Source organism: Anser cygnoides, chromosome 1 (assembly GCF_040182565.1).
Source record: "Anser cygnoides isolate HZ-2024a breed goose chromosome 1, Taihu_goose_T2T_genome, whole genome shotgun sequence".
Lineage (NCBI taxonomy): Eukaryota > Metazoa > Chordata > Aves > Anseriformes > Anatidae > Anser > Anser cygnoides.
Window position 1 is genome coordinate 204,395,360 of NC_089873.1, and position 19,634 is coordinate 204,414,993.

Here is a 19,634-nt window from a genome sequence, read left to right on the forward strand (position 1 = left end):
TCTAACTGACAAGTTCTCCGTACTCTGCCTTACATTTAGGTTTTTTTCAAGTCTAAAATGTTTCCTCTTTCCTGAAAAGCTATGACAATTTTTAGAGAAGTTATAAAGGTGTTTTCATCTCCACAGAAGAGAATCTGAATTACTCTCAGCTTTGATTACTAACAAATCAATACTGAAGCACGTAATTCTTTTTACACCAGGAACAAAGTACATTTTATACCATGATCTGTAGCTTTAATTGTAGTTTAGAAGCCTGCTTAGGCACTAAAAGCAGCATTTTGTTTGCAACTTCCATGCCAGTGAAGTCACAGCATTAAAGGAATTTCCTGGGACTGGAGTTTTTCCCACACATTCAGCTGTTTTGCAAAGACCTGCTGTATTTTCCCCAACAACTGTGAATTTAGCACAATGTACAGAATTCTAGCGAGAACCCTGGTTGCTTAAACGTCCTAAACATGTGGCCAAAAGGATGAGGAGCGGACACGTCTCGTGATGATCAAGCACAACCGCTTCAGTGGAAAAAATGCCCTACATTTGGTCAGACCATTTATCTCGAGTTGCTGGGAGAGCGCTGTCTTTGGAAAGGGTTTAGGTGTTAGCAAGTCGCCAAACTGTGAACCACAGACGGTCAGAACCATTGGACCTGTCTGTTTGTTTTTTTTTTTTTTTTCTAAGTTCCTGTTGTCAAGTGTGGTACAGTGGGGTTGAGGAAGGAATGTATTTTGGATGACCAGGATGATGAATGTATGATGCTTCATGTTTATTTGTAATGTCCTTTTTATACTTAGAAATTGCTTACATATGTATCTGTATGTAAATAAATGTTTAATCCTTTCCAGCTGGCGTTTAAAGTGTCTGATTTGCTTGATGGTGATGTTCGGGTTTTGTTTCAATTTGATCTGCAAAGCAAAGTTGCCTTTAACATGAGACAAGCTGATTCCTTTAGGAGGACGTGATTTAATTCGGACCTACAGCCGAATGGCTGCTGAGGACTTTCTGCTTGGGTTCAGCGTAGCAAGAGCAGAGGCAGAGCTGTTGTCCATGGGAGCACTGTCCCTTTGCACTAGAGCAAAAGAAAAAAAAATAATATTGGCAACCAGAGACTTCATAGCCATGTTGGAAATGCCAAAGAAATGCGAATTGCAGTCACCAGAGGGTGGTATTTGACAGAGGGAGCATCCTCACTCCAGGGTATTGAAACCTGTAGCTGGTTAAACTCTTGTCCTAGCAGGATGCTGGGGTTGTGTGGATGAAGGTGATGTTTGAATGCTTGAGTTGGTTCATATTCTTTGTCCCACTGCCTTTTTTTTTTTTTCTAATTCTAGTTCTCTTCAGCCTTCAACATGCTCTTCATGCCCACAGAAGACAGCTTCTTCTGCTGGACTTCCCCAATGATCTGCCTTTCTGTGGGGTTGAGATCCAAAAAGGAGACTTTCTCCTGTTTTAAGCCTTTTGGTCCATACATAAAGTTTGCGCTCTGACATCCTGGAGATCAGATTTCCTCCCTTCTGCTAACACTTACAGTGAGAAATGAGCTGTGAAGCTTGAAGACACCATTTGTCTTTTATTGCCTCTTCCACCGACCTTGAAAGTCTTTCCTCGGTAAATGTCTGCCATGAGGGCTGGACCATCTGTTCTGCGTTTCCCCAGGAAGCTGGCAATCTGAGTCAGCACTAAAACAGGAAAAGGTATTTGCAGAGGGAAAGGTCCGTGCGTGCTTCTAAGCAGGAACTGGGCAAAGGGAGGGGAAGAAAACATCCTTGAAGCTCAGGCAGTTTGGGAACTGAGCGTTTGCTGAACGAGGTGAGGGCTGGAGTGTGCTCCCTGTGGGGGTGATGGCTGGAGAAGCCCAGCCAGCTTCTGCCTGGGGAGGGTAAGAGACGAGCTGGGGTGTGGAGCGAGGCTGCCTGTGCAGGATGCGCAGCTGGCCCAGCCCGGCACTGCAGGGCCATACGCGCTGCTCCCTGGGCTGGAGGGGCTGCTCTTCCTTGCAAGAACCACGTAACCTCTGGGCTGTGCAACCTTCTTCTTGTTCAGTAGAACAGAACAGAAAAGAATAGAAAAGATTAGATTGAAAGGTGTAGAAGCAAGGTCATTCTACAGAAGGAAGCTTGTGCCAGGCTTTGCTGCGTGTAGATGGGGCTGGAAACACCGTAGGAGCACAAAGGCTTCCGACAAAAAGGGAACAACCTGCACAGGGGGAGAAATGCAAGCCCCACAGGCTGCAAGAGTGAGAACACCACAGCTGCCTGCCTCCATCCTCTCGTGTACAAATCCTTCCTCTAGAGCACCTGGGGCACTCTGCCCAGATGCCAGTTCACTGACCGGCATCTGTCACACGACAGTACTTTTTGGTGTTACTGGTGCAATCCTCTTGCATAAAACAGAGGGCTCTGACTGCCCTGCATGAATGTCAATGCTATCGTACAGACAGTCCCATCTAATTTAAAATCTAATCTCAATTTTTGTCTTTCTAAGGTTAAGGAATCAACCACAAACTTTGTGTTTTTTCAGGTGTTCTATTAATTACTTTCAGTGTTAAACATGCTGTGTTTTATTTTTTTTTTTAATTTATTATCCCCCCCCCCCCATATAATTGCATCATATCAGCTTGTACGAAACTACTTCTAAGTGTAGTACAGGGATAAATTTGCCACTGAATAAAAGCACTTTGGATGAAACGTTTCATGTCAAGGCATGGTCAGGTATACAATGTAGAAGTTCTGGCAGTGTTTTAGTGCTAGATGCATCAGGTCTGGCATATCACTCAGATCGGATCAAACCCCCCATGATAGGGTTTTTGTCCAGCTGGGTGTTTCTCCAGCTCTTCACAAGGGAGTGCTTTAAGAGCCAGTGGCACCAGTCTCATCTTATGTGGGAGACTGGTTTTGAGCATGTGCTTTATTGGCTAGGGCACCAATCTCTTAACAACCCTTCAACAGATCCTTCCCTGTGCTCAGTGGTGTCGATGTGGGTAATGCTGTCTTTCCCTTTATTTCTTCTACATAAGATATAAATTCACAGAATCACAGAATCGTCTAGGTTGGAAGAGACCTCCAAGATCACCTAGTCCAACCTCTGACCTAACACTAACAAGTCCTACACTAAACCATATCACTAAGCTCTACATCTAAACGTCTCTTAAAGACCTCCAGGGATGGTGACTCAACCACGTCCCTGGGCAGCTCATTCCAATGCCTAACAACCCTTTCAGTAAAGAAGTTCTTCCTAATATCCAACCTAAACCTCCCCTGGCGCAACTTTAGCCCATTCCCCCCTATTCAGATTCACCATTTCCAGATAGGCTACATTTCTTACTCCCTTTCCACTTCCCCTTAACAGACTCATCGAGTAGGATTTTATTTGAACAGGTGTAACATCAGTAAATGCAGGCACACACACAAATCCAGACTGGCTCACACAGGCTCACCCTACAGCCCTGCACTGTCCTGACCGGAGCAACCACAGTGCAGTTCTGGGGCTCTGACTTGCTGCAGGCCTGCAGCTCAGCTGGGCAACTCACCAACAGCACATAACAACTATACAGCCTCTTCTGGTACTGGCGTGCCCCTTCAGCTGTGTCAGGCAGTCCTGCGCAGGGGTCTGTGTGTCAGAGCACATCACTGCTGCGCTCTGCCCTCGTGGTTTAGGCTGGCATCACTGGCACAGCACTTAGCAAGTGACCCCACTCACAGGTATGATGTTCGTCATGACTTTAGTCCTCTCATCTAATTACCTTTAATTCTGCCCCCCCCTTTTTTTTTTCTTTTTTTTTTTTTTTTCCCATCAGTAACTGGATGTTTATTTTCTTCCATTTATGTTTAGGACCAAGGCACTACAGAGATCTGGGCTTTGGCATTTAAGACCCTACCCAGCCCAGCCTCTTGCACTGCCACCTACTGTTGCAGCAGCCTCAAACAGCAGGAAGAAATTCTGGGCTGCGCTCAAGTATCTTGAACAGCAAGGAGAAAAAATGGTTTGCTGCCTAGGGTCTTTCAGTTATATCCAGAACTAGGCTTCAGGCTCTCTTACTATTGGACAAATCTGAACCTGCACCTCAATTTCCTGAACTGTAAGGAGGAGGGAAAGGATATACAGGGACGACAACAACAACAAAACCACCACCACCAGCTATGGAAGAACTTTTTTGTAGTCTATTTACCTATGCAGACTCGCTGTAGTCATGAGAAACTGTTCTCTTCTCACAGCCTGCAGAAGTGCTGCAGTCTCAGCACACCTGTGCTCTTGGGGCATAGCTCACCAATATCCTGCTCGACTGCAGAAGCAGCGTGTTCGATCTCAGATCGATCCCCAGAGTCATCCAGTAAGAACCTGGAAGGGACACGGACTCCAGGGGCAATTCTTGTGAGGAAGAGACAATAGTGAACCATAAAATACTTCACCTATTTGTACTTGAAAAAGTGAGATTATTAAACGCTCACACATTTACATAAGTGTTTATTGCATGTTTTAATTTACAGTAAGATAAAGTAACAGCAGAATTCTTTCTTCCCCATCTCTATTGTACAAAGCCCTGCAAACAAGCAGATAATCTTAGGAAGACATACGCCAAAAAGTATATAAAAATTGTTTTTAAACAGCTCTTTTCTTCATATGAGTCATTCTAAAAAAAAGTCTTAAAAATAATTTAAAATAACACAGCATAAAATAATCATTTTTTACTGTTTTGGCTTATGGAAAAAGGGGCTCTGTGTTTGGAAGAACAACTCAGGAGACCAGCCTGTTGCCCCTTCCAATATAACCCCTGAATAATTTGCACGTGAGAGGCGATTCTTTCCTCCTGAAGAGGAACAAGTTTCCAGGACTGAATCATTTAAAAACAAGGCCTTGGTGGTACCTGCAGACACAGGAGTTGCTAGAATCCCAGCTGTATTCCCAGAGTTTAACCCCTCACTTCTGAAGCATGCATCTTTTTCACTCTTCTCTTTGCTTCCAGAAATCGGGTTCCTGTCCCCGTGCTCACAGGTCACTTGCGAGCCAGTAGCCCAGCTAGCTGTTTTTAAGCCTAAGGATGCGGTAAGTTTCTGTCTTTTGTTTGCAGATGGAGGGATCCACTCCTCAAAGTCAGCAGACAACTGGCTGTTTTGGAACAGCTGTGAAACAGAGCTATTACTTTCTTTCTCTTCCCTGTTACTCAGCTTTTCACGTTTCACTAACCTGCCAGTAAGCTGCTGTAACTGAGTGTTTTGAAAGGAAGCCCTAGATCGCTTGCATTTGGAATGGATTTTAGCAGGATTTTTAGGGGTGAATATAGTGACAAAAGAGCTTTGTTCCCCCAAAGACCACAGTTTTTGGATAGGTTTTGCCACAGGAGTTGACTCTGAATAAGGAACAAAGTCTTGAGCACTAACTGAATTGCATTCTGAATCATAACAGGGGTAAGCTACTGGTGTACTGTGTTTACGAAAAGCAAGAGGGGACCTATGTAGGGAAGGGGTCTGTTTTAAACTGTTACAGGGAACATCCACAGGAAAAAGCCCCAGTTCAGGAGTTGTGACCTTTCCTGTCAAAGTCTCTTCCTGTATCAGAGAGTTACATGACTTATTTAAGAACTCTACAGTTTTTGCTACCTCACTTGTATCAAAGAGATCAGCAGAAGCATTGTAGCTGCCTTCAGGGCAGCTACTGTTCCATATCATCTCTCTCTTATTTATGCTTTTGAAAGTATTTTCTTGCAGTTCTGTCAATGTTTTTAATTCTCTTTCATACATCCTCCTTGTGTTGTTTGGAGTTGCTGGATCAGAGTCCCACGTCCCTGTGAATACAAGATCTTTTCTTTGGTTTGCTACATAAGAAGAATTTTCTTTATTTCCACTACCAGCTAAACAGCTATCACGCACAGACTGCACGCAGGTAGCTCTCTTGCTCCTTTGTAAACAGAAGGTTTCACGTTCAGCAGCACACTGCAGATTGATAAAAGGACAAGCTGACTTTGAAACTTCAGTATTTGCTTCCTTGGGCTGTCTGTTTCTTTTGGAAGCAGAATACTCTGATGTAACTGGTAAGGACTGTGATGGAGTAAGTAGATGGGGGTTCGGTATAATGCAAGATGCTCCACATTCCTTGTCAGCTGAAGATAAAATGCTACAGAAAGACTCATGTTGTGACACCTCATCACTCACAGGATTTGAATTTGATTGATGCCAAGCAAATGATATGCTCTCCCAACTATCTTTCCCTGCTGGTTGCAAGAACCTCCCCGATATGCTCTCTTCAGGTAAACCACCACCTCCTGGGGCTTGCCTGGGATACGATTTGTTAAGACCTACACTCAATTTGCTGCTTTCAAGGGCGGTATGTTGGCCTGCAGCAAGACGGGGTGACGTTACAAAACTCTCACTTTCTATTCTGGCTAAAAATTCATTTAGGCTTTCTGAGAACGGGAGCTCCTCCCAAAACACGGAGTCTGTCTGAGACACTCCAGTTACACTTACATGATTAGAAGTTGAGGTACATCGGTCGTAAAAAAGGGAGCTTGGGGATTTTTCTTTGTAAGAATCGTTTCCAATATTAGTCTTTGGGTAAATGCTTTTTACTCCAGACTCTGAGGGATTTTTTAACAACCTGGAACTGTTTGGAAGTGAACACTTTGTCTCTGAAGAGGAAATTCTCTCTAATTTATCAGTCTCAGAGATTCTGTCAGTTTGACTAGGCTGTGAATTTAATTCATCCTCCTCCTCTTTATTCTCTTCCCTCACTGAAGAGCTGCAAAACTGTGACTCCCAAAGAGTTTGATTGTTAAGGCTTACACTGCACGATTCTGCAGAGACAGGCCTCCCCTCTTCTTCATGCTGTTCACTCACCAGCTTTCCCACTTCCAGAGTGGGAAAGTCTTCCGCTGTTACCCAAGCAACAGATGAAGTCAGGCTGAAGGACTGCTGCCAGCACCCTAAAAAACTTTCTCCGCCACTAGACTGAACAAAACAGGAGTTTCTGTTCCAGCTAGACAAGCTGCTGAGCTCGCTGACAGGATCATCTATTGGAGGTGACAATGAATCAGGTAAGTGTGAGCTGTTATTATGGTTCCCGAATTTCCTGGACTGCAGGAGCCGATGAAAGTAGCTGATAACAGTAAAGCCAGTAACAGCAGCATTTGGCAGGAAGATCTGGCAAGCTGTAAGGGTTTTTGTACCTCTGTTAATTCTGGAACAGTTTTGCAAGATGCTGCTGGCAAAAGAACACCCTCCATCCTCACTTGCACAACCCTGAGGGGGGAAAGGAAAAATTAGTATAATGCTTTGGTTTAAGACAGAAAAAAAATAATTAAGGCATGCCTTTTAAGTCAGGCTTAAATTTAGGTATCTCTTTTAGGTCAGAATCTGCAGCAAAGAGAAGACAAAACAGTCTGTCACACAAAGCAGCACTCCCTGGGAAATAAGAACTGGCAAGGGCTATAAAGGGCATCACAGCGAGAGGCACTTTGCTTGCTGCAATTATGCAGAGTTTTGGAGCTGGAAAAACAACCAAGAATTCTAAGAAAGAACTTCACAGAAATTTTCTTCCTCCCATTAGGGCACTGGGTGCTCCACAGCTTCCTCCAGTACAGTTCTGTGCAACTGGCGAGCTGCCTAATGCCAGTGCTTTTCTTTTGTCTAGGAGGCACTGGGCAGTACTTGAAGCGAAGCACTCTGGTACCAGATACCTGAGTTGGCAGCTGAGCTACCAAAGCCAGCATGTTATTTTCTATGCGATACCTCCATGAAATGGAAATAATTTACAAACTTTATCTTCTCAGATATATTTAGAGAGTAGTATTTCAAAGGAGTTTCAGCTGCAATTCCTTGTAACACCTGCTCCACTCTCCAAAGAAACAGCAGGTATGAAGTGATATTAAAAGCAGAGGGAGGATCTAATGTTTTGAGAAGTGGATAAACCTTCTTTTATCTCCCCGTGAAGGTCTGACAATGCCAGAGAAGACAAAAGCATATATAGCTGTCTTCAAATTCATCCACCCTTCTATTCCCTGAGTCCCTGCTGGGTGCAAAGATTGAAACTGAAGACTGTTAGCCAAGGACAATGCCTTTCTAGGTAAGTCTTAAAATATATATGTATGTTTATACATCTCTCTCTATTTTTTTAGAAAGTATATTGTGTTGATTCTAAATTTTATCTGGGAGAGTGCAACTGTATGCATAGCTGAACAAAGTGATATAGAAACGTCCGTAGCCACAGGCTGAGCAAATGGTCTTTGCATACATGTTCAGGCATTGTGTGTGCATAAGCAGCAACAAGGCTGTTGACATACAGAAGGATTACTCATATTTGTAAAGGTATTAAACCTAGAGAGCTGGTGAATGGTTCTAGCTAAATAAAGTTAATCCACAAGGTTCTCCAATTTCCATTGCTTAAGACACAACACAAGGAAAATGTCAGCTCAGACACAAGTTTTGTGGTACCTGTGGGTGAGGAGAAACACCTGAGCCAGGTAAGATTTAGTCCACAGACTTTAAAATATGAAAGACCCTCAAAAGCACCATTTTAAGTGAACTTAAAAGACAGTTCCCGTGGAAATATTACAAACAGCTAATATTTCAGAGTCTGTTAAGCACACAGGCAAACCACAGATGCATATGTTGAACAGCTGTACTTTATAACCATTTTTAAACACTCTTAAATCCAGAAATGTCAAAATGCTGCAAGGGGATGTGTGCATCTCCCTACATTTCAGAAACCAGAAGACTATGCAGCACGGGAAAGGTAAGGCAAGGCTTGCAAAGGCAGTCTGTTTCATGCTCGAACTGTATATGCTTTTATTTTTTTTAAATACAGATTCCAAGCTGTTACTGACATCCACAGGAGCTGGCATTGCTCAGCCTCTCTGAAAAGCAGCCCTGACAAGCTGTCAAGCTGACTACTGCCATTCAAGATGGCTTTTGAATGTGACTCATTTAAAATAACACAGAAGTCTGAGGAAGAGGAGCAGAATCATTCCCATATTCTAGCCCTAAATTTTATCCTCAGGATACTGACATTCTGAAAAAATGTCTTGATAAGTCTATGCCCCCAGCTGGCTACAAGCTAATGAAAAAACTCATTATAAGAGTGTAATATGGATTAAAAATTACCTTCACTCCAAATATAAATCTTTTTCCAATGAAACAGGTTTCAACTGCTTCAACTAACACTCCCGGAGATGCATCTCTGTTTGTTTCTCCTGACAGCTGATTAAAGTCTTCAATACACCTTGAGTAAAAACATACAGAAATAATGCATCGACGCAGGAAGATTTACATAGCAGTTCAGCTGTAGTGTAGGTAGATGATACTGCGGTAGCTTAAATTAAACAGAATGAAGAATTAAGAGAAGACACTGTGGTAGCTTAAACTAAACAATGAACACAGGAAATTGTGAACCTATAAACTGAATTGTTTCGTTCACTTAATTTGTTACAGTGAAATAAGAGCAAACAATACTTTGTATAGGTTTAATATACATACAACATTTGGGTGTCCCTTGCATGGCTCCAGTTTTTGGATCAGCACAATGATTTACATGTTATAATGCTGCCATATATGCTGCTGTTAGTTACACATCCTTTCTGCCTGCATCTTTACAGCAATGGCAGCACCCATATTAAGCCATGCAAATAGTTTTGCTTTTCACAGTTCACAGTAGTACAGCGGTCTAGTGTAGAATGACCCCCATAAGAGTATTTTTAATGCTGTTAATATGGGATTTAAAAAGAGTTATCTTTGACCCGATGATAACACGAATCAGTGGAAAATAAAAACAGAGAGAAAAAAAAAGGGAACGTATCTGAATATCTTATTATAGCAGTTTGACATATCAGAAAGTCTGAAGCTTTTTATGTGGGTGGTCAGGCTCTGAGGACTAACAGCCTTTCTTAGAAATCCCTCAATGCTAAAGGAAAACCTGCTCCCATTAAAAAAAAGCTGTAAGACGCACACTTTTTTCTTAATCCTAACTATTAGAACAACTAAACAACAACAGAAAAACAACTAAAAATCCATCCCCCCCAAACCAAACAACCCAGCCAAATTAAAAAAATGACAAAAAAAAAACCAAAACAACCAAGCAAAAAAAAACAACCAAAAAAACCCAACCCAAACACCAAAACCAACCAACCAACCAAAAAAAACACCATAAACCTGACAGGCTCTTTTTACCTTAAGACTTATTTTCAAATCTTGAGGGAAAATTATGTTTACATCTCTGGAAAAGTCAACTTACTTCATAATTTGCCATTAGATGAAGAAAATCACATCATCTCAAATTTAGGTGGAAGGATCCACCCAAGGGCCCAACTAAACAGTGAAACTCACTTAGCAGCTGGTACTCGTCTTAGAATGGAAATCATAGAAATCACAGAATGGTTTGGTCTGGAAGGGACCTGAAAGCCCACCCAGCTCCACCCCCCTGCCATGGGCAGGGACACCTCCCACCACCCCAGGTTGCTCAAAGCCCCATCCAGCCTGGCCTTGAACACCTCCAGGGATGGGGCATCCACAGCTTCTCTGGGCAGCCTGTGCCAGGGCCTCACCACCCTCTGAGTGAAGAATTTCCTCCTTGTATCTAATCTAAACATACCCTCTTTTAGTTTAAAGCCATTCCCCCTTGTCCTGTCACTGCACCCCCTGACAAAGAGTCCCTCCCCAACTTTCCTGTAGCCCCCTTTAGGTACTGGCAGGCCGCTGTGAGGCCTCCCTGGAGCCTACTCTTCCCAGGCTGAACAACCCCAACTCCCTCAGCCCGTCTTCACAGGAGCGGTGCTCCAGCCCTCTGATCATCCTTGTGGCTTCCTCTGGACTCGCTCTAATGCATCTTCAACAGAAAAGCAGAGGATCTCTTACATAAGAGTAATACATATCAAAATTTCAAGATTTCAGGAAGAAAACAAACTTAACCATTTTCTCAAGGTGACGGGTACTAGGGAAATGCTGGAAGGGAACATTTTAACAGCTTTTTTCCCATTTGTCTCCCCACCGTCCAAGCCCATCTCATTTTTTCTTTCTTTTGAGGTTGAAGGAAAAGCAGCAGTTATACAGGCAGACGCAATCCATTCCTTACCTTTGCAGATTTCCTGCAGTGACACCGAAGAATGGATCTAAGCAACTTCCAAACACACTAATGTCAAACAAATCATTTGTGTCAGCAATCTTCAGGGACAATCTGTATCTGTACCCTACATCTTTAGCTTCACCTGTGCAGCCACACTTTAGACAGTTAAATCTGATAAGGGACAATAAAAGAATAAAAAACAAATTGAACACATGAACTTCACTGCTGAGCTAAGATCTGATCCGCAGTTTAAATGCCACTAGAATAATGCATCAAATATTCCATTGCAAATTATAAGATTGCTTCTTAGTCTTTATCCCTTGAGGCATTAATATTAACGTAAGCTCAGCAAGGGGCCTGTATCACTACTGAATCCCTCTGGCTTCTTTGGTAGATTGATTAAATGCTAGTCTGTTGTCAAGCTGCAGAGATACAGTGGGCTTTGAATGACCTTTGGGGGATTCTGAATTCCTTGGCACCTCTGTCTGTTTGTGTTTTGCTGTCTACTGGGATTTTTCTTTCTGGAACTTTAGTATAAAACCTAGATTTAAAAAAAACACCAGGAAATAGCACTGTTACATCTTTGACTTCAGCATGCGAAACAACAGATATCCTTCCTTTGCAAAGCCAGCTCCTTCCATTTTGTGCTGATACTCATCGATTTGTTGTTCTTTTATGTGTCATAAGTTGGACGTTAACAGTGGGAGGAAAAAAAGGAAAGCTCATCTCTACCTGGACACACAGCAAGTGGAAGAATCATAATGGATTACATCATGCACTGAACACACAGAATAAGAAGAAATAAAGAAAATATATGGTTTGATTTGCAGGGGCTTTTAACTAATGCTTTCTAACTTCAGAACAGCACCAAAGAATTGAAGTGCAAGGGATGCAGTTGGAAGATATTAACACACATCTGCATTCTCCTGAACTATCCTTTGACTTCACGTGGCACAATATAACTCTTGATTCTTAGTGATCTTCAAACTGCTACAGAACTTTAAAGAAATCCAAATGGTGCTAATTTCAGATATTTATGGAAGTTATCATTTATTTCTCTGATTAGTTAGTGGTAACTTCGTGCTCAGCTCTCAGAGACCTGCAAGGCCTCTGACAGCAAACAGCCAGCGGGATGGAACAGCTTACAGCACGTACCTCTTGGGGTTCAGCACCAGCCTAGAAAAGCAGCTCTGACAAGCAGGATAAATGAAGCAGGAGTTCTGGACAGAAACTACAGAGGCAGCCAAGAGTCCTCTCGCTTTGTTCATGTACTCACAGAACCACCTGAAACAGGCAAGTCAAAATGTTTAAGGAGTTCGGGTTTTATGAAATGTTAATCAGAGAGTTCCAACTTTCGCTACCAAAACGTTCTCTACAGCTGATGTAAACAAGGCTTTATAAATCCTTCTTTGAAAAAGCACATTTATTACAGTAATAGTTAATTATAAATCTCCTTTCAATGTATACTGCAGAACAAACCCAGAATAGGAAGTGAATTCCACTTCTTCACCCCATAACTCCCTCAGGGAAGTAGAGGGCTAAGGAGATAAAGGAGACTTGAATATGGCTTTTATATGTTCAAAGCTGTTTTATAATCAACGCTGACATTTTGTTCATACTTTGCTACAAAACCGTTCGAGTCTCGGCCAATCCCTTGGCCCTCAGGGGCACTGTTCTCAGCATTCTGGTAAAAACAAGAACTGTAACACGCGTACTAGAAAAATGTGAGTGACTGAAGTCATAACTCTGAGTAGTTCAGAGGAAAAACAAAATCAGATAAACAAATATTCCCTATGGCAAAAAGGCCTGGGAAAAAAAAAAAAGAGACAATAAAAGGCAAAAGCTTTACTGGACGGCCAACCAAAATGAAAAATTTCTCTTCAGAACATACATGAGCAGGGATTCGTTTGACATTAAGTGGTGCCCACCTTCAATTTGTGCTAAACTAGAACTCTTTTGTTTTACTTGTAGTACAAGACACCACCACGCAGTATGAATAAAACACAGCAATGTATAAAAAAAGGTCATAAAAGTACCCCCAAAGATGGGCTTAGAGCAATCAGCAGGTGCTCCACGTTCCAATTGCTTTTCAACTCAGAACTATCTAAACAAAGCATACCGTCACCTATCTGAACTTTTTAATGAAGAGATTCCTGAAAACATGGCAAATATTTTCAGTATTCTATTGAAAACTGGGAGTTAAAGCATAGAAGAATTTGCATTTTTCCACAGGTTAAATTAAGAGACCCTTTTAGAGCAAGGGGCTCAATCCCAGTAATGCTTTCTATGGCAGAAATAACATCTGCCAGCTGGTCAGAAGCGAACACAGCCCAAACACAGAAGATCTGCTGGCTTTCAAACTGTGAGAAAAATCTCAATAATTTTCTCCAGACAGGACCTTCTGTGAAGCTATTTTATTCATGATTGCAATGGCGGGCATCCTGCCAATTAGGAGCGCATTTTAGTAAAAAAATCATAACCTTTTATTCCCTATTACCCAACGCCTGATCACCTCCCCTGTTTCCTCACTGGCTGAGTACTACAGGTTCACAAGCTACTCGACGCTCCGCTATACCATATATGCACAATTTTTTTGATCAACCCTTTAATTTCTCCTTTTTCCTTTCTTATGTTTTGAGAACCTGTGATCTTTGTTTTACCATTCTCACACTGCTCATCCTGTTTTTCTCAAGCTTCTACCTTATTTTGGAACAGCGAGGCCTTCTACTGCCCACTTATCTACTTAGCATTTCTCCTTATTACGACTACACAGCTACCTTGGAATACGGAAGGTGAGTTCTCTACCGCAAAACCACAACTTAGTTTCTCACAAAACTAAACCCAGCGACCCCGACGAAGGCGCTGAGCCCCGAGGCACCGCCCGGACCCCCAGCCCCTTCCCCTGCCGCTCCTCACCGACGCTTTCCACGGGCGCCCGCCGCCCTCTGGCGGCTCCCAGGGCTCGCACCACGGCTTTTACCCCAGCGCAGCCGCCGCCTCCCGCTCCCCGAGGACGCCGAGGGCCAGAGGGAGCCGCGGGGCTCCCCACACCCCGCCGGGCCCCCTACGCCCCGCCGCGGGGGCCCCGTCCCCGTCCCGGCCGCCTTAGGGCCTGGCGCGGCGCCATGACAGCGCGGCCCCTGAGGAGAAGGCGGAAGTGCGGGTGGTTGCCAAGGGCCGTTGCTAAGGGCGGGGACGAGGAGGCGCTCAGCCAATGGCGACGCAGCGCGGCGGTAGGGCCTCCCCCAGCTCCACCCAATGAGATGCGAGGGTGCCTGCCTGCCTCGCCCCCGAGCCCCTCCCACTTCGCGCCCGCCACCTCGGCCGGCCAACCGCGAGAGGGCGCGCGCGTCGTCCCCTCTCGGCGCAACCAATCGCAACCCTCTAAACCCTCAGCGCCCGCCCACCGACGCGAAAACCCCTCCCCTTCCGGTACCGTCCCTCAGAGCGTCCCGCGCGGGGCGCAGGTGTGGTCACGCCCCTTCGCCGGCTCCTGCCGGCACCGGCCGGGGAGGGGGCGGTGGGGCCGCCATAAAGCGGCGGGGCGGCGGGCAGCGCCCTAAGGCCTTGCCATGCCGCGGCTCCTCCTCCCCCTCCTGCTGCTTCTCCTTCTCGGCGAGCTCGGTGCCTTACTGGCTCCTCGCCGCCGCCGGGGAGCCCCGCCGCCGCCTCCCGGCCCTTACCTGACGCGTTACCTCTCGCAGCAGGTAGGAGCTGTGGGTTTTGCAATAAAACGTCCCTTCCCTCCGTGCCTGGCTGCGGGGCTGGCTGAGGGGAAGCCTGGCGGGGCTCAGCGGAGAGCTGGGTCCTCAGGCGGGTCGTTTCTGTGGGGATTGAGGGGTGTTTGCTGCTCTTCAGTGCCTAACTTAGCTAATTAGCGTGTTTTTGTAGCTTCCTGGGTGCTGCGGTGCTGAATTCCTCAGGTAAAGTTCTTGTTGTGTGTTCCTGCTGTAGGTGAAGCAGCTGGCTGCAGCCACAAGGCGCCTGCTCTGCTATGGCTTGGTCAGCTGCACCCCCAACGATATCTGCGTGCACCCCCTGGATGATTCCAACTTCTCTTAAATGGGAATCAGATTCTTGTTACTAACCCCAGCTTTATTTTGCTGGTGGTTCTAACAGTTCTCAATGTGTTGGTGAAATCCATAGCATGTGCGCAGACCATGATTTTGACTACAAGCGCTGGTGCAGTCCCCTTGCAGAAAGCTCAAAATCCTGCCTTTTTTTTTTCTTCTAAGTTTTCCCAATGCAGTCACCAGTTTCTCCTGATGTGTCAGGGAAGGTTTGCATCTCGACCTTTGATATCCCTGACTTTGGAGGGGAGGTAACGGTTCCTCTTGCTCGGAGGTGTAGCGAGAGGAGAGGATGCTTCTGGCACTGTCTGGCTCTGGTTGGAGGCAGCGTGTAGCCTGGCTCTGAACCTCATGCCCTGGTCTAAGTGGGAGAGCTGTGGGAGGGAGATGTTTAATGTACAGGCATTTTGGGCGGTGGCGTGTGGATTGAACACCTCAGTGTTGAAGAAGGTAAACTCAGGATGGGAAGATAAAAAAAAAAAAGGGAGGGGTATGCTTTCAGAGAGAACAGAGATGGAAAAAAACAGGCAAGCTGTGTAAGATTATCCTAAATTAGCTACAAGATAATTTTAGAGTCGAAGTCCTCTTTGTTAGAGTTGAGAGGCGGGTGTGGAGCCGTTAAGGGAAATCCATGCACCGAGATTATACTGCAGTGGTCTGTTTCTGCTTGTGAGTGGTCTTCTTCTAGGGGTCTGCCTGCAAAACCTGTGGAATTCCTGAGGGTTGAGAGCATCTCCACCCTATGAATGCTTTCAAGTCACTCAGGAAGTGATTGGAGGCTTGGGTCCCTCCATTAGCTCTTCGTTAGTCCTTAAGCTCATACTGCAGATGCCTTCTGCAGTGTGTGGTCGGTGTTGGCCAGGATATCAGCCCTGTGGCGTATCTTGCTCTGTGACACCCAGTTGTAGCACGCGGGCTGTTACACATTGCTGCCATCGTATCAGTGGTAGTCATCCCATGGCCTGAACCTGGTCTGAACCACCCTCTGAACCACGCTCACACCTCTGTCCTCATCCCCTTTTGGAGTTGTCTCCTTTTGGAGCTGCCATGTGCCTGAGATCTGTGGATTTTGGGAGGTAGGTAGATCTTGAGAGGAGGGAAGGAAAAATCCTAGTGACACTGTTGTGAAGGTGATGCCAGATCTCGCTCCCTTCAACCTCACCCTTCTTTTCTTCCTCCCTTACCTCAAGTAAATTCATGTTGGCTGTGAGTACCTGCTGTAGCAATTGGATCCTGCTGACAGGCTCAGAAATCCTCACCTTTGCTGCCCAAAGGCTTACAAATATCACAGCACAGGGTGGGAGATGTGTGCCTATTCATGTTTTGGGTTTTTGGGTGTATTCCTATCATCAGATTAGGATGTTGTTGCCTGTCACCTGAAAGATGTAGGGCTAGCATAAAAGGTCTAATCACATGGAGGCGTAAAACTTTTTTTTATCAGTAGCATGGCATGCAGAACTAACAGGCAGCTCTCCAGCCTTTGTGAAATGTGCGCTGAGTGCAGCTGTCTGGGAATTTGTAATTACATTATGATTCTGTAGTGGAACTTAAATACTGTGATTACCATATTAAATAGGGGTGGTGATACTTTGCCACCTCTGAGGGTTGATGATGTTTGTTTACATAAAAGTTGCTTAGGGCTTGAATCATCAGCTGCTCTTCTTCCATAGCTAAAATTGCTGTTTTGACTGTAGTTTTTCCGTTATCGGTTTATATAAAATCACAATATAAAAATGTTTTTACAATATGGCAAACTATTATGCTGTCACAAAGGAAACATTTACACTTCTGTTAAAAAAGCAAAACTATTTGAATAGTCTTTAAATATTCAGTACTTCCATGAAAGACAATTTTGAGAAGTCTAAATAGCTTGCATGAATCCCGTTGCCTAGGAAGTTACCTCCTGAGCACTGTGAGCAGTTCATTAACGTTGGACACTAAAGAACAGAATTGCAGAAGCTGGAAATTCCCTTGTGGAGTTACAGTCTCTAAGCAGAGCTGCTTGGCATGGAGGCCTGGAGACCTAGTACGTTGCTCGAGGGTTCAGCGTCAGCATTTACTGACATCTGAGTCTGTGGTGAGCCAGGTACGTGTCTGCTTCCAGAAAAACAGGGGAGAAACAGGGTCGAGAGTAACAGGGTTAAGAGTAGTTTACGTTGAACTTCCTCCTGTTTACCGTTTTAAGTGTCTGACACCCCTGACAGCAGATCTAAAGTCTAGAACTGGAGAAATAAGTCACACGATGCCTGTGTCAGTGCGACTGGGACCTCAGCTTGCATGTCAGATGTTCTGAACTGTTTGTCCTTAGTGTTCTGTATTGTTTTGGCTTGGGGGTGTGACTTTTTTTGCCTCAGTAAGTAAATATTGCCTTTAAGCTCTCTACTTCTCCAATGCACGACTGACATTACCCTGATCTAAAGGTACCTGATGCTGCCATGGGATGGTACACAGCCCTTGTAGGAGAAACAGCCATCACCCACATCTTTACACCAGCAAACCATACCTGCCGCGGGGGAGTTAGTCTCCTTTTTAGCTCTCGTGATAGACTGGTGTGACTTCTGTAGGCAAGACTGTGCTTGCTTCTGCTTTCGTGTCTGGCTCAGACTTGGGGCTTGTGTGTCAAGTCAATCCATGTAAAACTGACCTTTACAGGGAGATGTGTAGGATGTACGGAGCTGCAAGCACAAGACTGCTCTGAATGGCCTCTTTGTAAGCAGCTGTGTCAGTGACCACAATGAAAATTGACAGAAAGGGCTTTGAGGCACCTGAGGGCTGTCTCCTCTTTACCCAAGTAGAAATAATCCCACAGGGGGGAGTGTCTGGAGTCAGGCAGCTTTTTCTGACCTTCAGGGAGCCTTGTCTTGCATCTGCATCATTCCTGTCTTCAATCACTAGTGTTGGGGGGAAAAAACAAAACAGCAACAACAAAACTGAGAGTTTGTGTTGCTCTAAATGCAGAACTGCAGAGGATGGTGCTCTAAATGTCCTGATATTTAAAGGCTTCTTGGTGATAGCCTGCCTTCTCAGAAAACAGAGTGATGTCTCTTCACTCCATGTGGTAATTGGTGGTTGTGCAAGACTTAACGTGGTGGGGGGCTCTTCTGCACAATCCCGCTTTGTGCGCACATCACTCACTCTGTAAGTAGTTGTGAATTGGTCTAAGAACCAGCGTACCACGTCCAAATAAACTTCTGTTGAGCGAGTTCCTGAGACTGGTCCTTCAGCCATCTTTGGGACTAACACATGTCAGTGATGTGGCCATTTCCAGGTGGGTTTTGGTTGCTTTTAATCACTTTCTAGATGTCATACGCATGTCACTATTTCATAGCTTAGCAAACTCGTATGCAAGTCTGTGCTCTAAAACTTATCTATGCTTCACATTGTGTGTATGTAAAAGGAAGCTCCTGAAGCTTCCGAAGTAATGCAATTTGAGCTCTTCCGTCTCTATCATGTTTCTTTAATGCCCTATTTTGTGTTACAGACTGAAGTTTTGAGGCATAGAAAATGAAAGCTCTGGTTGAAGGTGCAAAAATCAGAAAGCAAATTTAGAAAGTGTGTGAAAACTTGAATGCAAATTTCAAGCAAGAAAATAAAAGCTGAGAAGGACTGCAACAGACTAAAGAACACCTGTCAGAGAAGGAAGAAGACCAGACGCGGTTCGTTCTGTTATATGGGAAGGGCCAATTTAGAGGAAACCTGTGAATCCTAGAATTTTCCTGCTCTAACTGAATATCAGTGCTACAGCAAAAAAAAAAAAAACTTCAGGTAACTGTATGAATGAGCAGTGTAAGGGAAGTGAGGTCAAGAGATTGGATCACCTCTCTGACAGTGCTACCTTGATTTAATCCAAACAAGAGGTGCAGTTTTGCATTGAATGTTGCATCTGCTGTACCCGCAGGAAGGAAACTTACAGTTAAGGAACAAGGTATCTTTTAACACAGTTTAATGCAGTCTTTAAAGTTTTTTCCACTATTGTGTGCAAATGAGTGGCACAAAGTACATGCATATGTACATACACCGGTGCTGTACAAGTTGTTGTAATGCTGATGGAGTAATTCTTAACTCTAGGCCTCAAATTTCCTTATAAAGCTATTAAAGCGGATTGAAATCAGCAGCTTTAATTGTGGTTAGTAAATTTTTCGGCAGCTTATGATGACTCAGGGTGGTGTCTCAGAATAGTAACGCATGGCAGGAATGGCTAAGAAGGGTTTGTTTTTCCAGTCTGGCAACACAATGCAAGAGCACCTTCAACTTCTGGTGAAGGAAAAAACAAAGTGCTTTTTACATAGCCCCTTGGTACCCATTAGAAGCTATGTCAGTGGTCAGAGAAGTGATGCTGATGTTTGTCTTTGAGGTGAATTGCTTGGCGTATATGTTTTACTCATCAAGGAGTACAAGGGCACTTGGCAGCTCTTACTCTGTGATATCACAGTGTGATTTAAAACAGGAGCTGTAAGCTATAAACCAGCTCTATAAGCAAAACAATAGCTCTTATTCAGTGGACAGGAAAGCAGGGAAGTACTT

General features: G+C 44.4%; 2 protein-coding genes and 1 long non-coding RNA gene across 3 annotated transcripts in view; 2 read left to right on the top strand and 1 right to left on the bottom strand.

Moving 5' to 3' along the window:
• Positions 1-4,441: 4,441 nt before the first annotated feature.
• On the bottom strand, positions 4,442-14,204 carry DDIAS (DNA damage induced apoptosis suppressor). Its single transcript, XM_048055229.2, has 5 exons — positions 13,957-14,204; positions 12,196-12,324; positions 11,050-11,211; positions 9,087-9,204; positions 4,442-7,226 (listed from the first exon to the last, which is right to left on the bottom strand). The coding sequence occupies exons 2-5, from the start codon at positions 12,306-12,308 to the stop codon at positions 4,680-4,682; spliced, it is 2,940 nt and encodes a 979-aa protein (XP_047911186.1). The 5' UTR covers positions 12,309-12,324; positions 13,957-14,204; the 3' UTR covers positions 4,442-4,679.
• Positions 14,205-14,476: 272 nt separating this feature from the next.
• PRCP (prolylcarboxypeptidase) overlaps positions 14,477-19,634 on the top strand; it is a 30,460-nt gene continuing 25,302 nt past the window's right edge. The window contains exon 1 of the mRNA XM_048055230.2: positions 14,477-14,747. Within this exon, the coding sequence (XP_047911187.1) occupies positions 14,613-14,747 (135 nt within the window). The 5' untranslated portion in view covers positions 14,477-14,612. The remainder of the gene's footprint in view (positions 14,748-19,634) is intronic.
• Positions 14,970-19,224, top strand: LOC136789626 (uncharacterized). Its single transcript, XR_010828437.1, has 3 exons — positions 14,970-16,186; positions 17,003-17,196; positions 18,592-19,224. It is a non-coding gene; the product is annotated as an uncharacterized lncRNA (long non-coding RNA).

What these genes read in the sequence shown, in the direction of transcription:
- DDIAS (XM_048055229.2), bottom strand. Translation starts at nt 12,308, where the DNA reads ATGAACAAAGCGAGAGGACTCTTGGCTGCCTCTGTAGTTTCTGTCCAG. An exon ending in CTGGTGCTGAACCCCAAGAG is followed by an intron (nt 11,212 to 12,195) that starts GTACGTGCTGTA and finishes GTCCCTTATCAG; the next exon opens with ATTTAACTGTCTAAAGTGTG. An exon ending in GATTTATATTTGGAGTGAAG is followed by an intron (nt 7,227 to 9,086) that starts GTAATTTTTAAT and finishes TTCCCCCCTCAG; the next exon opens with GGTTGTGCAAGTGAGGATGG.